The following is a 17,567-nucleotide window of genomic DNA, read 5'->3' on the forward strand; positions in this document are numbered from 1 at the left end:
AATGTTCCTCCAAAGCAGTGGTTTTCACTCTTCCTAGTGCTGTGACCCTCATGTTGTAGTTACCCCCAGTCAAAAAATTACTTTCTTTGCTATTTAACTTTAATTTTGGTATTGTTAAGTTGTAATAAGTTGGAGATAGGGTTGCCAAAGGGGTCTTGACCCACAGAACCCCTTTGAGAACCCCTGCTAAGGTATCAGCGAGCTTCAAAGCTAACACATATTTTAATGTATTTTTTAATAAAGCTTTAGTTTGTAGTCAGGACAACAGGTGGCCTAAGTTGGAAGCTGAATGGCTCTAACATCAGCAGTGTTCGATACTGTACAAGGTAGTATAGATAAATACACCTGAAGAAATCCTAGGTGTTATTTGATTTTGACTCATAGAATGATTTTGCAGTTGACACTTCTGTTGCGGTACTGATTTGACACATAAAAAAAGAAGAAAAGAGAGAAGAACATGATTCCCACTGTGGGAGGAGACAGTTCAAATCTCCCATCAACGAAGTAGTAGCTATCTCAGTAAAGCTTCTAGTATCAGAGATGGTGCACAAGGCCCACATGAAAAGCTGGTGAGGGGTGCAGAGAGAGCTCATATGGCAGAGTGGCTGCCTGGCATGCACAAGGCCCTCAGTTTGATCCCTGACATCACATAAACTAGGCATAGTGGTGCACACCTACAACCCCAGAATTCAGGGGTAGAGGCAGGACAACAGTAAGCTCAATGTCATCCTTGACTACATAACTAGCCTGAGTCACATGACACTCTCCAATAAGCAAACCAAACAACTGTTAAGACCTGGAGGGAGGGGGCTCATACTAGGGCTGAAAGGCCATCAAGGCAGACTTGTTTTAAGAGACTTGTTTTAAGAGACTTGTTTTAATATTTATTTATTTATTATGTATACAATATTTTGTCTGTGTGTATGCCTGCAGGTCAGAAGAGGGCACCAGACCTCATCACAGATGGTTGTGAGCCACCATGTGGTTGCTGGGAATTGAACTCAGGACCTTTGGAAGAGCAGGCGATGCTCTTAACCACTGAGCCATCTCTCCAGCCCCTTAACAGCAGTTCTTTATTGGTAGTGCAGGATATGAGATCAGGGGTCTTGCTTACACTAGGCAAGTGCTCTACCACCAAGCTGTACCCTGGCCTCCATACTGCCCCCTTCAAAGCTTACATTCATCCCCGGACAAGAGACACCACACCAACCAACTGCAGGACACTGCAGACCACTGGGAATTATTCTTAAGCAGATTTAATCATCTGGATTGCATAAAGGGGATAGTACATTTAAATCTCTGCTCCATCACAACTTTCTTGATGTTTTATAAAGATCTACTAGCTCAACCCACTATCAGGCTTATGGCTATCGACAGTGAGAAAAACAAGTGTCTGTCCCTCTGCAGAATGGAGGGACACCGCTATGGGCATGGCTGCCCGCAGCCAGTGAAGATGGATGGAACAACAGAATTGGGAGAGGAAGCCCAGGCAGGAAGGACTGGTAGACCCAAGTTTCTCTTCAACGGATACAATAAAACTAACCCTCTAAGATGATGAATCCCAGGATCTTAACTCTAGACCAAATTTCCCTGACAAGTCAAATGATAAAAACCATTTCATAAGGACTTGTTTCAAGTCTGGAGTGATGTGGAAACAACTTCAACATTCTGAGAGCTTATTTATAAAAAGCATGGCTTGAAGGACTGGCTCTGGTATTTAAAGTTAGGGGTTCTTTATTAGTGGAGCATGAAGGCAAGGGCCTGACTAAAGAAGACTACAAAGACAGTCTCGACAAGTTTGAAGGCAAGCACACTCCTGCTGTAGCCTGCCTGGGGAGAAGCACAAGCAAGCAACCCCTTCTGGTTTTATAGGACCACAAGGTAGAGGGGCAGAAGAAGCTGCAGTCTAGTGTTACAATAGGACCAAGGATTTATTATTCCACAATATAAACTGCAACATTTGATACAATCTAAAAAAAAAAAAAATAGGGGAGGAAGAATGGGCAGGGACAAAGCCAGAATACAGCCGTGGCGATTACTTACAGCGCAGTCTCTTTCTACATCACTAGGTCATCAGTGACACTAGAAACTAGACATTGCGTTCTGTACATTAACCAAATGCTAAAGCACCAACACACTGTTGAGAAGTTTGTTTTGTTTTAATTCCAGCCACTGAAACCAACATAGAAGTTATTGCTCAGATAAATAAACCTAACCTACCAGAAAGAAAAAGTAGAGAAAGAAAAGAACAAAAACCCCAAAGTGAAAAACTTAAAAAGCCCCCAATGTGGTAACAGAGTAAGGAGAACAGTCGCTCAGTGAGAGTTACTGGAATTCTGGTGCCCGTGCTGGGCCCTGAAACTGAGTTGAACTCTTAAGCCGGTACATCCCAGGCAGAAGTACAATGTTAATGCTGTACACAAAAGGTGCAAACTCCAACACCTTCGAAATCGGCAACCCCTGCAAAAACAGTCAGCAGTTTAATTCAACAACCACAAACAGCTCTTAAGGAAAAAAATACAAAAAGTGTCAAAAAATTTTTTAGTTGTTTTTTTTCTTTTTTTCAAAGAGTTCTGGAAAAATGATCCCGCAAGGAATAGAAATAGCACCGTGTACAGGCTGGCTTGACCCCAGTCCTGTAGCTTTGCTGAGATTGAGGAAATCTTCTTTGTTGGAGTCCTGAATTATATGAAGTGTGTTTTGTTTTTACTTTCGGCTTGGTGCGTCCTTTGCAGTGCAGCGCACACAGATGTAGTCTTCCTTCTCTGCCATCTCTGGAGAGACACCAACACAGACCTGATGAAACCACTGATTGCAGCTGCCATCACACTGGACCCAGTCCACCTGGTTACAAAGAGCAGGAAGATGGGGTGTTCAGAGGACAAAAAAATTCCATTCAAAATTGGGCAGGCCAGCCTCAAGATATTCAGGCCGTGTGCCACTAATGGCCACCGTCTCAGCACTGGGGCCTCTGGCACAACAGCTAACCACAGCAGTCTAGCTGTCCCACCGCCAAAGCAACGGAGGCAGAGTCACTCTTCAAGTTGTGCCTGCTTTGGGGTACACAGCACTGCCGCTGCCCTGGGACCGTAAGCACAAGGGCACTCCATCAGCATCCCTCCCACCTTCCGGGCGCCGGGTGGCGAAAGCTGGAGGAGCAAGAGAAGGAAAAAAGGGAAGAACCAGAGTTTCTTCAAGAAAAGGGAGGAGACCCAGGACCGATGGTTAAAAGCAGAGATATCAGTAGGGGAACTGAGCAATCCATTCAGATCAGCTCAAAGCAGACAAGCAGAGGAGAGAGCCCCGAGGAGATGAGGTCTAGCTTACAGGGTTTCTGAGTTAAGGGGAAGCGTCCTCTATGGCCCAAACCTCACTGACCTCATCGCCTTCTGGCTGCAGGCAGTTCAGAGCGGGACAGACGGCATCTTCATCCTCAGAGTCCTCCTGCTCCGAGTAGGACGTGTCTGAGGGCAGGGAATGCGTTTCAGCATTACGGACTAAGTCATAGCTACGCTCTCTTTCTAATCTGAAATTGTTCATGTCCTTGGGGTGACTCAATTTTATTTTCTTCTTTTGGGGTGTCCGCATTTTTTTAATCCGATCCCACCGTTCACTAGGAAGGCCTTCTCTTTCGGGGCGCCTCTTCAGTTTTCTCTCCAGACTGTTGATTCCATCTCGCTTTCCTCGAAGGCAATCATTCTGGGTGAGAGATGGCAAATTCAACTTTAGCCTTCAGTTTGCCCATTACTAAAACATATGCGAACGAGAACCAAATGATCCCTAGTGTGTTCCATCCTAACCATTACTACCATCTCCCCACTCCTAGTCCTCAAGAATAACAGCTTAACTACCAGGATCCCTCATGCTATTTGTGACCTGGGGGAACACTGGGGAAGGGTGTTAATGATTCATCCTTCAGAGTAGCCCACTAGCACCAGGAGAACAAAGATATACATAGACCCTTCTCACCTTAAGTGAGTGACTGGCTGTTCTATCAAGTGTTTGTGAAGGACATTCACTCCAGTCCTTTCAGGACTAAAATGATTAACTGCTCTGTAATCAGTCTTCCGGGTACCTCCCACAAGAGTCTTTTTCATTGAGGTTTCAGACATCCTAGTTCACATTTCTATCCTGATTATATTCTCAAGGCCTTTCTGTGTGACGGGGCTTACAGAGATACAAGGGAGCAGTAGCTCCTTAACAGAGGACATCACAGGGGCTGGGGAGATGTTGCAGCAGTCAATGTTCCTGCCATGAAAGCAAGAGGACCAGAGGGAGCCCCCAAATCCATGTCAATATTCAACGGCTGTGGTAGCTGTCTGTGGTTTCAGCCATGGAAGCTGGCTAACAAGATTAGCCTATCTGCAAGCTCTTTGTCCAATTAAACAATCCTATCTCAATGAATCAGGCAAAGAGCAATCAAAGATTTTGGACATCAACTTCAGGATCCACGTGCACAAGCATACATATACATATGCAGGCAAAAACATGTACACATAAGCACATATCATACAAAAATACACATGAAAGGGATGGGGGAGTGCGGGGGAATAGGACATTACACAGTGTCTTTCAGTATCAAGGATAAATAAGCATCCTCAGTCTCTACATCCAGTTTTAGTCTCCTGGTTTGGAGAGTAGAGAAAGTATTTGTTATCTAGCATCTTTAAAATCTTTACTAACAAAGGCCATTTCAACTACAAATTCCATCTTGATCGCATTGCTTCTATAACGCAAAATAATCTGCTTCTCACTGTTACCTCAACAGAGTGATGAGAACAGATCCCTAAAAAGGAATTAAAAGCCCATACATTTAAAAAAAAAAAAAATCTAAACCATGACTGCTGCAAATGGCTTCAGTGACTGTCCCATGGAGTTGTGAGGTACAGTTTACATGCTCTTGTGGCTCAAGACAGAGCCATCTCTCTCACCAAGTCAGAGGGCAGTGACACTAAGTGCAAGTGCTGCAAATGTGCTTCCCAGCAGCTGTCACTCACCTTTTCACTACTGGCTCTAACTGGTGAGCTTCGGTCTGTTTGTTGAGCAGAGCTTGATTTTGTAAGTAAAGTCTGATAAAGCTCCTGAATTTCAGGAAGGGATACCTGGAGCAACTGGGCTTCCATCAATAATTCATTCACTTCTGGACTCACACCTGTTAAAGACCCAATCAGAACGGGAACATAGAGATTTAGTACATGCACACGTAAACTTGTCGGGCATAGAAGACTGTCCCCATTCAGTTTGTTAGGTTTATATGATGTGTCTAAACCACATGTGGTTCTTTGAATGTAACTGGCCCCCAAACGCTCATAAGGAGCAGCACTAGGAGATGTGGCTTGTTGGAGTTAAGTATGGCCTTGCCTTGCTGGAGGAACTGTGTCACTGTAGGGGCAAGCTCTGAGGTCTCATATGTGCTCAAGCCATGCCAGTGTCTCAGTTCACTTCCTCCTGCCTGTAGTTCAAGATGTAGTAGGATTCTCAGTTCCTTCTCCAGCACCATGTCTGCCTGGACATCACCATATCACGCCATGATCTTAATAGATTAAACCTCTGAATTGTAAGCCATCCCAATTAAATGTTTTTCCTTTATAAGAGTTGCTGTGGTCGTGGTATATCTCTTTATATCAAAAAAATTTCTAAGACACCACAATACAACAAAGAGAGGCTAATGTAGATTCCATAAGACTTTGGTTCCAGGGCAAATACCCACACTTCATCAGAATTCACTCTTCACCTACTACTAACAGAAAAGAGATCACTTCTTCCACCATGACAGATTTCACTGTCACAAAAACTGCTGGCCTGCCATGCAGTGGTGGCACCTGCCCTTAATCCCAACACTCAGGAGACAAAGACAGGCAGATCTCTGTGAGTTCCAGAACTGCCAGTTCTACAGAGCAAGTTCCCAGGACAGTTAGAACTACACAGAGAAACCCTGTCTCAAAAAAACACTCTGATAAGGATGACTAAGGATCATGATTCCAGTTAACACTTTAGGCAGTCTTCCTTAGGAAAGACTATGTATGTTGACAATCCCAGCACTTCAGAATTGGAAGTAGGAGGATCAGGAGTTCAAGTTCATCCTCACCTACACAGGGAGTCTGTGGCCAACTTAGGTTAATAAAACTGTCATCTCAAACACACACACACACACACACACACACACGAGGAGGAGGAGGAGGAAGAGGAGGAGGAGGAGGAGAGAAAAGGGGGAGGAAAAAGCCAAGTGTGATAGCACACATCTGTAATCTCAGAACTTGGCAGACAGAACCTAGACCACGAGTTCAAGATCATTGTCTGGGGTTGGAAAGATGGCTCAGACTGCACTTCCAGGGGACCTGGATTCACTTCCCAGCACCCACATGGTGGCTCACAACTGTCTGTAATCACAGTCCCAGGGATCTGATGACCTCTATAAGCACTGCACGCACATGGTACAGAGATACAGGCAGACAAAACACCCATACACATTAAAAAGGGGGGGGGATTTTTTTCTACTAAACACTGAATTTGAGGCCACCCTTAGCTAAACAAGACCTTGTCTGAAGAAGGGGGGGAAAAAGAGAGAGAGAGAAAGGAGGCAGGTTTCAAACACGGGTTACCTCTATTATTCTCTGAAAGTCTAAAACAAGTCCATGACTTAGCATCTGACCTAAATACATGGTGCTGGTGTTAGCTGGTATAGGATTAACTCTTATTTCTCAAAGAAAGAGGATGCATTTCTGTATCCTTTGCATTTAAAAATCTTCAAATATGATCCATCACTTTATTATTTAGAAAATGCAAAGTAATAAATGTATTTGGTTTTTTGTTTGTTGTTTTTGAAATAAAGCCTTGCTATGTAGCCCAGAAGGCCTGAACTCTTAATTCTCCTGCCTCAGCCTCCTGAATGTGGGTATTATACATATGTAACATCATATCTAACAAGGATACAGAGTTCTACAGCACACTAGATTATCTACTACAAACCCCTAGGCAAGGTGGCCTGTTACTATCTACAAATAGTATAAAATAAAATACAAACCATGGAGGGGGACACAACTCTGTCCAGCAGAGAAGGGAGAATGTAAGTATGAGCTTCTGTTGTCCCAGTCATCGGACAAGGAAAAGGATGCTGTACCAGGAGGTTGAGACACCTAATGGAAGAGAAACACCTTATTACAAGGCTTTTGCAAATTAAAAAACACTCTGACCTGTCCAATGAAAGGAGCTTCTAGAATAATTTCAATAAGTCTCCTCTGGCATCCAAAAACAGGCCAAACCAACCCTCCTAGAAACAAAGCCATTCAGCTTCCCAAGTTTTACTCAGACTGATCTCAGAGAGGTGAAAACATTGGGGAAAGAAATCATTTTCTCTTGACAGAACAGATCACACCACCTTTCTTTTTTTTTTTTATATTTATTTATTTTATTATGTATACAATATTCTTTTTCTGTGTATGCCTGAAGGTCAGAAGAGGGCATCAGACCTCATTAAAGATGGTTGTGAGCCACCATGTGGTTGCTGGGAATTGAACTCAGGACCTTTGGAAGAACAGGCAATGCTCTTAACCACTGAGCCATCTCTCCAGCCCTCACACCACCTTTCAAATGTTTTATGTAACTCTTTTTACTCAAAGGGCATGCAACAGAGAGGTGTGGTGGCATACACCTGTAATCCCAGCACTTGGGAGGTAACAACAGGAGGATCAGGAGTTTGAGAACATCTATGAAACCCTGTCTCAAAAACACAAGCAATAATTGTGTCTTTTCCCTTAACAAATCAACAAATATTTAATCACTTGCAGAAACAAAGACAGGCCATTTTCAGTCCTTACCTGTGCTCTGCTAAGCACTCAACTCCTACATCTGAGATCAACCAAGCACAAGAATTGTGACTCTCTCCTCTTTCTCTCTCCTTTATGGTGCTGGGGGTCAAGCCCCAGGCAAACACACCAGGCTTTATCTAGCCTTGAGCTGTTTAGAGAGATGGGGATGCCTCTATATTGGTAAAAACTGGTCTAAAACTCCTGTGCTCAAGTAATTCTACATGCCCCAGCCTTCTGAATAGCAAAGGATACAGTTGAGTGCTGCTGTGTACAGTTTGTAAATATCTCTGTTACAGAAATATATTGTGACAAGGGGCCAGAAAAATGACTCAGCAGGTGAGGTGCTTGCCACTATGCCAAATGACCTAAGTTCAAAGACAAGGGCTCACAGGGCGAAAGGAGAGAACGATTCCTGTGTGTGAGCATACAAACACATGTAATTATAAAAGCAATTTTAAAGGGGCTGCAGAATTGGCTCAGCAGTTAAGATCACCTGTTCTTGCAGAGGACCTGGGTTCAATTTCCAACACCCACATAGTGTAACTCCAATTCCAGGGGATCCAGTGCCCTCTTCAAACCTCTGCCGGCACCAGGCATACACATAGTATACACATACATGCAGACAAAACACACATACACATAAATAACAAATCTAAAAACAAAACAACCTTTTTATTTATTTATTTTGTTTGTTTTCCAAGACAGGGTTTCTCTGTAGCTTTGGAGCCTGTTCTGGAACTAGCTCTTGTAGACCAGGCTGGCCTCAAACTCACAGAGATCCTTCCGCCTGCCTCTGCTTCCTGAGTGCTGGGATTTAAGGCATGCGCCACCACCGCCCAGCTCAACCTTTTTAAATGTAAAGATTGACTATTGTCATTCTAGCTGCACTTTCCTTCATCTTCACACTCTTTTCCTGCAACCCACCTACAGGAGACAACAGGAAACTGACCACCACTGCAATGATGGCCTGAAGAATCTACCTTTTGATAAAATCATGAATAGGAACTTTGGGAGAGAGCACAGTTTGTAAAGTGTTTGTCCTAAGCATGAAAACATGAGTTTCTCTCCAGCACCCATACTAAAGCAAGCAAACAGACAAAATAATATGCTAGGCACGGCAACATGAACTAGTCATCAACCCCAGCACCACGAACAAGCAGATCCTTGGAGTCCACTGGCTGGGCAAGCTAGCTCAACTGGTGACTCTTGGTCTAGTGAGAAACCTTGTCTCAAAAAAACAAGATAGACAGCTCCTAAGGAACTTGCCCAGGGGTGTACACACACAAATAAAAAGGGCAAATGCATCTGATCCCTTGAAATACTATTCTTCCTTAAAGGCTAAAAGGACAAAGCAAGTGGTGGTTTCTCTTTCTGCACAGTGACTTAATTTCAATCAAGCAAAATTTTAAAATAAAACTATATATATAAATTAAATAGGCATACAGGTTAACAGAATGAAGCAGAAAAAATATTTATATATACAGAAAGGTACACATGTGCACAACAGAAACAAAATGTCTAAGAAAGACTCCTGACAGTGGAGATGCAGCTCGTTTGGTCAAGTGTTTGTCCTAGTTTCAATCCCCAGAACCAAATAATCTCACATGCCTATAACCTCAGCACTCAGGAAATAGAGGCAGGAGGATGGAAGTTCAGCATCATCCCCAGACACAGTGACTTCACGACCAGTCTGGGCTAGGGGAGATCTCAACTCAAAAACAAAAAGCAGGGCCAGTGAGATGGCTTATGGCACAAGCCTGATGACCAGAGATCTCAGAACCCGCATAAAGACAGAACTGTTCCATAAAAAACAGCCTTTTGACGTTCATACTCAGGCCCTTAAATCATGCATGTGCACGAGCAAACACAATAATAATTAATGATCATTTTAAAGGCAAACAAACAACAAGTCCTGACAATTAGGGGTAGAAAACTAAAATGACAGACAGAGCAGAGGTAAATGACCCTAAATAAGGAACTGCCATAAATGCTAGTGACAGGAAGAGGGATGGTCTCAGGAACACCAGCACCAGACAGAACAATAGAGCAATGCAGATGTCAAACACCCCACAAAACCCAGGCTCACCTTGTTTGTCTCTGGTGCCTGTCCTGCTGAGGCCTGCCATCTGCTAAACAACAGTCCAGAGCCCACTTGGTCTTGCACAAGTTTTAGATTCCCTGAAGCAAGCAGTTGCTGGGCTCTATGTTGCCAGTTCACGGTTCTTTCAATCATGTAGCGAAGTGCATCCCCCTCAGGAAGACGAACTCTTATACGCTGCAGGGAGGCCAGCAGGGGCAGAATTTTCTCTAATGGAGGTTTCTCCGACCTCCGACAATGAGGACAAAGCCAGATTCGGGGGCTTTGTGAAATACTGGGTACTGCCACACAACTAGTGTGGAAAGCATCCCGGCAGAGTTCACACTGGATCATGGGAGTAGCTGGAGTCTTCTGACACAGGCAGACTTTCATCTCTACGTCTTGGACAGGTGACAGCAATTTCCCTTCATTGGCAAATCTGAGAGACTGCAAAGCTTCCATCTCTCTTAGGCGAGCTTCCCCAAGAGCTGCCATCTGAAAAGGAGTTAGCCATCAAGGATATGGTCACAGAGAACTATGTTCCACAACTCAAGAAACTAAGTTAATTAGATACACTCCAAAGTAGATTATCTGCACTCAAATCCAAAGCAAGCTCTGTTCAAGCTAAGCCACATTCCACTATGACTAAACTTCTGCATGCACAAAATGAATATGCCAACATTTTGCAAACACTACAATGAGAGGCGCCTTGCACACAGTATAAACAATCACCTCACCTACATCACTTCTTAAAAGTCTGACTTGTACATTTATGGCCTGAATATTTACTTCTATAAAAAGACTGGTGCTGATATTTTCTGCATGCTCATTTTTGACCTTCTCTACTAGGTTTCATTCCCTTAGATTGCATGGCCTTCTAGGAAGATACACATGACAGAACAGAAAAGTCTAGAGCCAGGTGTGGTAGCTCAAGAATGAAAGCATGGCTCTAGACTTTTCTGTTCTGTCATGTGTATCTTCCTAGAAGGCCATGCAATCTAAGGGAATGAAACCTAGTAGAGAAGGTCAAAAATGAGCATGCAGAAAATATCAGCTTCAATTCAGCCTGAACTACAATGGGGCTAGGCACGTGCGTGCATGCGTGTGTATGTGGGGGGTGCTCAAGCAGTCACCACACAGTGGCAGGTCTATGCCTAGTTTTGTTCACTATGTCATTTACATGTAATGAACACATTAATAATAGGCTATGAAATTAGGCCCTAACAAAAAACTTAAATAGAAAACCACTGGGTGTCACATGCCTGTAATCTGCCTCTGGGAAGTCAGAGGCAGGCAGATCTCTGTGAGTTACAGACCACACTGGTCTACAAAGTAGGACAGCCAGAGCTTTTACACAGGGAAATCCTGCCCCAAGAAGTCAGATCAATCTTGAGACATCAGATGAGATGCCTCCTGAGTCATAAGGACAGAACGAATTCCCCATTGCTTTTTTTCAGATTGGGGAAGTGGATAAATGAATGAAGAATATTTTTTTTTTAATGGTGGGGATGGGTATAGAAATAAATCAAATAACAAACGTTTGGTATATTATGATAACATAGCCGGGTAGTGGCGCACGCCTTTAAACCCAGCACTTGGGAGGCAGAGGCAAGAACTCTGTGAGTTCGAAGCCAGCCTGGTCTACAAGAGCTAGTTCCAGGACAGGCTTTAAAGCCATGGAGAAACCCCGTCTCGAAAAAACAAACAAACAAACAAACAATAATAATAATAGTATATTTTATTGAATGTAATGTTCATATAAATAGATATGTGTATATGTATATTATAGGGTAATAAGGTTCCCTCCTAAAGCATAGCAATGGTAAGCAAATGACTGACCTTTCAGAATCTTACCATAGCCATACACTATGCACACAAGAGAATTCTTAAACAAGGAGCTCATGAATTAGATAGGTCTACCAGAATCTATGAGATTTACTGCCATGAGAAGTTGAAATAGGCATTTGTATATTTCAAAGAAAGAACTATCATTTTCGATTAAGTCTTCATAAAATGAACCATAGATACAGAATACATCAGAATGGGAAAACAAAACTTTCCTAAGACTTGACTATCTTTAAGAAAAGACTCCAAGTACCAAAATTCATAAACGTTGTCAATTTATGTGTCAGTTCCAAGAGGTCAGATACCTACAACAGAAAAGGTGCTTTGGCCCAAGGATGAGTCAAGTTCCACAGTCACACACTGTGTAGTAATGCTTTGGTCAGCATGGATAGCATATACAGTGATCCTGGTAAGACTGTACAGTCTACTGCCATTGCAGTCATATTAGTTGGTATCAGTTGGTATGATACAAAATGACTAAACTGACCAACAATGCATCCCCCAGAATTAATCTCATTGTTAAGTGACACAATGAGGGTATTCTTAATGAATCTAAGTTTGGCAAGGACCTTCACCACTGAGCAATCTCACTAGTCAGGCAATGCTCTGTGTCGTTAGAGCATCCAACTCTCACAGCTATATCCCTTTTCATCGTGACATCATGCTCACTAGGCATTACCTAGACACAATCTCACTTCATTGGTGCTATCCTGAATCAACAATGCTTATAAAATGTAAGACTCAATTATCCAGTGTGTGTGTGTGTGTGTATATATATATATATATATTAACGTTTGAGATAGGATCTCACTATATAACTCACTGGCCTGAAACTCACAGATCCACCTGCCCCTGCCTCCTGAGTCTCACCCTGCCAAGGACTGGTATACTTTTAAAGTGCTTCCTATGACAAGTTAACTTGTTTCATCTTTCTGGCAGCCTTGATCACCTAACTGGTATTTCTAGATAAACCCATAGGCGTGCTCAATATTTAAGGCTCAGATTGAGGAAGTGGGGGCGATCTGGCTGGCTAGGCAGGTGTCCCCTTCTTCCCTCACCGTTCCATGTGCATCCCTCCCAAAGCTGCACACTTGGTAGATGAGGACGACCTTCCCAACAGAGGAGGACTGGTCTTTGGTCAAGAATATACAAAAGTAGCTGCACTCCCATAAGAACCTCCAAACAAGTTCTTAAGGTCAAGACTCAGACTGAATGAGGCTTGGTGACACATACCTTTAATCCCAGCACTCAGGAGGCAGAGGCAGGAAGAACTCTTTAAATGTGAGGTCAGCATACTGGTCTACATACTGAATTTCAAGGCAACCAGGGAGAACCCATCTCAAACAAAGACTCAGATTGGGTGGCCTACTCCAAATTTTATGCACCTCTGGGGATGTTTAATATTTTATTATTTTCCAGAATTCAGGAACCCATTAATGCCAAGCAAGCATTTTACCATTGGAACAGTGTTTTCCAAGACAGGGTTTCTCTGTGTAGCCCTGGCTGTCCTGTAACTCACTCCGAAGAGGCTGGGATTAAAGGTATGTGCCACCACAGCCTGGAACTATCTTTAAACTTGACAATTTTAAAAGACGTTTTGGCAAAGTCAAGCACTTTTCAAGTTATCCCACTAAACGTGCTAATATTCCTACATAGTACCTCAAACGGTAATAAGCTATCCTCCCTAAAAACAAACCAGAAAAAGACATTCTACTACGTACAGCTGAAGCAGTCTCTTTGCTTTCAGTTAAGGCCCTCTCCAGGTCACTCAGACTCTCCAATTTGGTGCTTTTTTTCTTCCCAGTTGGTAAAGGCTCCTTCAATTTTCTCTGTTTCCTTTTCAATCCCAAAAGGCCAATATCACAACGAGGACAAAGTACCTAATGTGAGAGAAAAAACAACCATTGTTCAAAAAAATTTCAGATTAGGTAAAAGATTTTAAATAGTAGGCTACATCAACATTTTTTATTAACTATCATTTTCTCTGAAACATGCTGCCTTAGTATGAAAACTCTACTCGTGTGCACATATGTGCACATGTGTACACACACAAAGAAATGATTAAGAAAAAAAAGGGGAGAAGCATGCCTAGAAAAAAAAATAGAACTTTGTTACAGATTTAATTAAGTAAAAGTGATATGTGCTAACAGATTACAATGATAAAGCATAAAAATCAGCTTACAAGAAATATAAAAAAATACAGCTTAACCACTTTTTATTTTTTTTTTGTTTTTCAAGACAGGGTTTCTCTGGAGCTTTGGAGCCTGTCCTGGAACTTGCTCTGAAGATCAGGCAGGTCTCAAACTCACAGAGATCAGCCTGCTTCTGCCTCCTGAGTGCTGGGATCAAAGGTGTGCAGCACTACACTTCACCAGTGAGGTCATTTATCAGGTTTACTAAAATACAGACAGTTCAGTGATTAAGAACACTGGATGCTCTTTGAGAAGACTGGGGTCCAATTCCCAGTACCCACCCAGTTCATATTAGTTGCATGGAAACAGACTTCATCTTCTGCCTTCCATAGGCACTGTACACACAAGGTGCACTGATACACATGTAGGAAAACATCCATACACATAAAACAAAAATAGATAAATGAAGGTGGTAAGCTAGACAGATGTAGAGTCTAATTTCACAATAGAAACCTTTACCCAGCCAGGTATAATATACACATCTGAAGTTCCTAAACTGGAGAGAAAAAGCAGAAGACTGCCACAATTACAAGACCACCTGGTGCCAGAGTAAGACTCCATTGTACACGAAACAAAAGCTAATGGAAACATGTTCTTCTATAAATATCATTGGACTGTGTATCTTACATGTAGCCAGAAACATTTAAGGTTGCTAAGAACAAGCCACAGTAGATAGAGCCACCCATGAGTGCTGTGGGAGAATGCTCTTGTGAACTGTAAAGATGTCACTCGTATTGGTTTAATGAAACACTGATTGGCCAGTAGCCAGGCAGGAAGTATAGGTGGGGTGACCAGACTAGGAGAATACTGGGATGAAGGACTCAGTCTGTAGTCACCAGTCAGTCACAAAGGAAGCAAGATGAAATGCCTCACTGAGAAAAGGTACCAAGACAGGTGGTTAAACATAGACAAGAATTATGAGTTAATTTAAGTAGTAAGAACTAGTTAATAATAAGTCTGAGTTAAGAGGCCAAACAATTTGTACTTAATGTGAGCCTATGTGTATTTATTTGGTACCAAATGGCTGCGGGGCCGGGTAGGATATAAAATTCCGCCTACAAATGAGGTCACTTTTGCATGCTATAGACAGCATTCAAACTAGAGATGGTTGCAAACTTACCTCTAACAAAGAATATGGAGAATTCTCAGTCAGGAATGTTTTAGAAGCACATTCTTTCCAAGCCTGAACCTCAGCTACTAGTAATTCCAATCTTGGTAAAGAATTCAGATGTACTGGGATAGATCGGCCTCTTGCAACAAGTTCGATGAGTGTTTCTAACACTGGCACACGTCCTCCTGCCTAATAAATTAAGAAAAAAATATTTCTATGCAAAATAGAAAAAGAACAAGAACAATGACCCATGACTTCAACATATAAAATCACCAAGTGGGGGGGGGGGGGGGGAAGTAACATTTGTTTTTCATTTAACAAACAGCCCACAAATTTAGTTAATGCTAGGCTCCAATGGATAAAAAAATTAATGTGAGATAATTATTCATTTTGCCTGGTTATTCTTACCCACACATAAATTTCCATTTACACTCATTGATAAATTCATGTACCACATTGGTCCTTATGAACAGTAGCAAAGAACTTTACTTCAACAGAAAAAAATTTGAACAAATTTAAGATTTTTGACTCGCATTTTAAAAAAGATAAATAGTATTTTACCCCAATTCACTTGTCAGTACTGAATTACTAAAATAATTCATTTTCTGAATAAATCATTCAGAAAATAATTAGAAAGTTAGAGAGTTCAATGCTTCTTAAAACTTTGGCACACAAAAGAATCATCCGGTCATTATGGTGGTGGCACAGGCCTTTAATCCCAGCACTCAGGAGGCAGAGGCAAGAGGATCTCTTTGAGTTCAAGGTCAACCTGGTCTACAAAGTTCTAGGACAGTCAAAGCTATTACAGAGAATCCCTGTCTTCAAAAGCAAAACAAAAAAATCATCTGGGAAATTTATTTATACACAGTTTCCTTGTCCCCATCCCAGAGATTCTGACTCCTATGTCAAGGATAGGTGCATGGGCTAAGAAAAGGGGAGACCATAAAAAGGGGAGAGGGACCCACTGGAGGCTATCCAAGGAGTAGGAAAAGGAATTTAGGGAAACTGTCAAGGAATGAAGGATGTTTTAAAGTACTGGACTGGACTGGAAAGAGGCCAACAGCACTGGCTGTTCTTTCTGAGGACCTAGGTTTGATTCTCAGCACCTACAGTGAAGCCATTTTACAGTCACCTATAACCTGTAGGTTCTAGGGGATTCAACACCTTCTTCTGAACTCCTCAGGCATACATATGGTGCATAGATATACATACAGGCAAAACAATCAAACATACAAAAAATAAATAAGAAATAATCTAAAAAACATGTAGGCAAAATAATCTAAAAAACATGTAGGTATCGTAATTACATGCTTGAGAGCTGTCACATTTTCAGGGTCAAGGGTCTCAGAGCCCAGGCTGAGAGAGTTAACACTTGTAAGCCAACAGTTCAGTTACCAGAGGGCTGTAACCTGCTCCACATCCACCCACTTATCTCCTCTGCTGTCAAAACACTGAAGGAAACAAGGGCTGCTGAAAACCAGTACTTGAAAAGCTTCTTTCCTACTTCTGTCCAGGTAGGTAGGGGGGAAAAAAAAGCAGCTAATTGCATTTATATTGAGGACATTTTTCTTCCTTCTTATTTTTAACCAACCTGTAATGCATCTACATCTTGAAGCCAGTCTCTGGCTCTCTGCACTGAATCTTTCAAGACTGCACCATTGGGCAGATAGGCAGGGATCTCCTCAATCTCCTTTACTGCTGTAGCAAGGCTACTCAAAGAATGCCGTGGTCTATAAAAGCAAAACACAAAGAATCAGAACTGCATTTTTCTTAACAGTTTCCAAAAAGACTAGGAAAAAAATTTCTAAACAAATTCATCATGGTTTAAAAAATAATCTTTATTAAGGGTACTGATCACTACATATCAAGTAAACTCTTTTGAAATGATTAAAATTGAAGAGCAAGTAAGATTGTCATCATTTTATTTTATGCGTGTGTGTAAATGTGTGCAGGACAGAGTGCCTGCAGAGGACATCAGAAGCCCTGGAGCTGAGTGTCAGGTAGTTGAAGCTTGTGTGAGATGACAAAGCAGGTGAACAGCTGAACCATCTCCCCAGTCCCAGATTCCAAAATCACATTTTATTTCTACCTATTCCTGATTTTATGATAACAAAGCTCTACTGTATAAATTAATACACAATTAGTAATTTATCCTGTGTTAAGCTAGATGCCAAGAATCAGATGAACTAAGAAAATCTCTACAACATTAACACAAAGCACAATACAAAAAAATTTACATCCTTTGCTCAATGACCACTATTTTAAGTGATGCATCATCTGTATGTAACCTAGATGTTTTAATGCTTATGCTGCCCACTAAAGATTTGCTTGCTATATAGAAAGCAAGACTAGGGAATAACTACATTTTCACCTCTAGCTAACACACCTCAACTATACAGATTAAACATCCTGACTTACCCAGCAAGAGCAAAAATAAAGTTATTTCTACTGAAAACACTCTGCATTATCACTGAACAGAATAAAACTCTCAAACATTTGTCTTTCATGACTCTGGATTTTATTTATTAACTGTA

General features: G+C 41.9%; 1 protein-coding gene across 1 annotated transcript in view; it reads right to left on the reverse strand.

Moving 5' to 3' along the window:
• Positions 1 to 1,912: 1,912 nt before the first annotated feature.
• Kdm5b (lysine demethylase 5B) overlaps positions 1,913 to 17,567 on the reverse strand; it is a 64,213-nt gene continuing 48,558 nt past the window's right edge. The window contains exons 20-27 of the mRNA XM_048430819.3: positions 16,625 to 16,763; positions 15,043 to 15,222; positions 13,452 to 13,610; positions 9,895 to 10,380; positions 7,025 to 7,136; positions 4,998 to 5,152; positions 3,379 to 3,699; positions 1,913 to 2,844 (exon numbers count right to left, since the gene is read on the reverse strand). Of these exons, the coding sequence (XP_048286776.3) occupies positions 2,707 to 2,844; positions 3,379 to 3,699; positions 4,998 to 5,152; positions 7,025 to 7,136; positions 9,895 to 10,380; positions 13,452 to 13,610; positions 15,043 to 15,222; positions 16,625 to 16,763 (1,690 nt within the window). The 3' untranslated portion in view covers positions 1,913 to 2,706. The remainder of the gene's footprint in view (positions 2,845 to 3,378; positions 3,700 to 4,997; positions 5,153 to 7,024; positions 7,137 to 9,894; positions 10,381 to 13,451; positions 13,611 to 15,042; positions 15,223 to 16,624; positions 16,764 to 17,567) is intronic.

Source organism: Myodes glareolus, chromosome 5 (assembly GCF_982192425.1).
Source record: "Myodes glareolus chromosome 5, mMyoGla1.1, whole genome shotgun sequence".
In the NCBI taxonomy this organism is placed as follows: Eukaryota; Metazoa; Chordata; class Mammalia; order Rodentia; family Cricetidae; genus Myodes; species Myodes glareolus.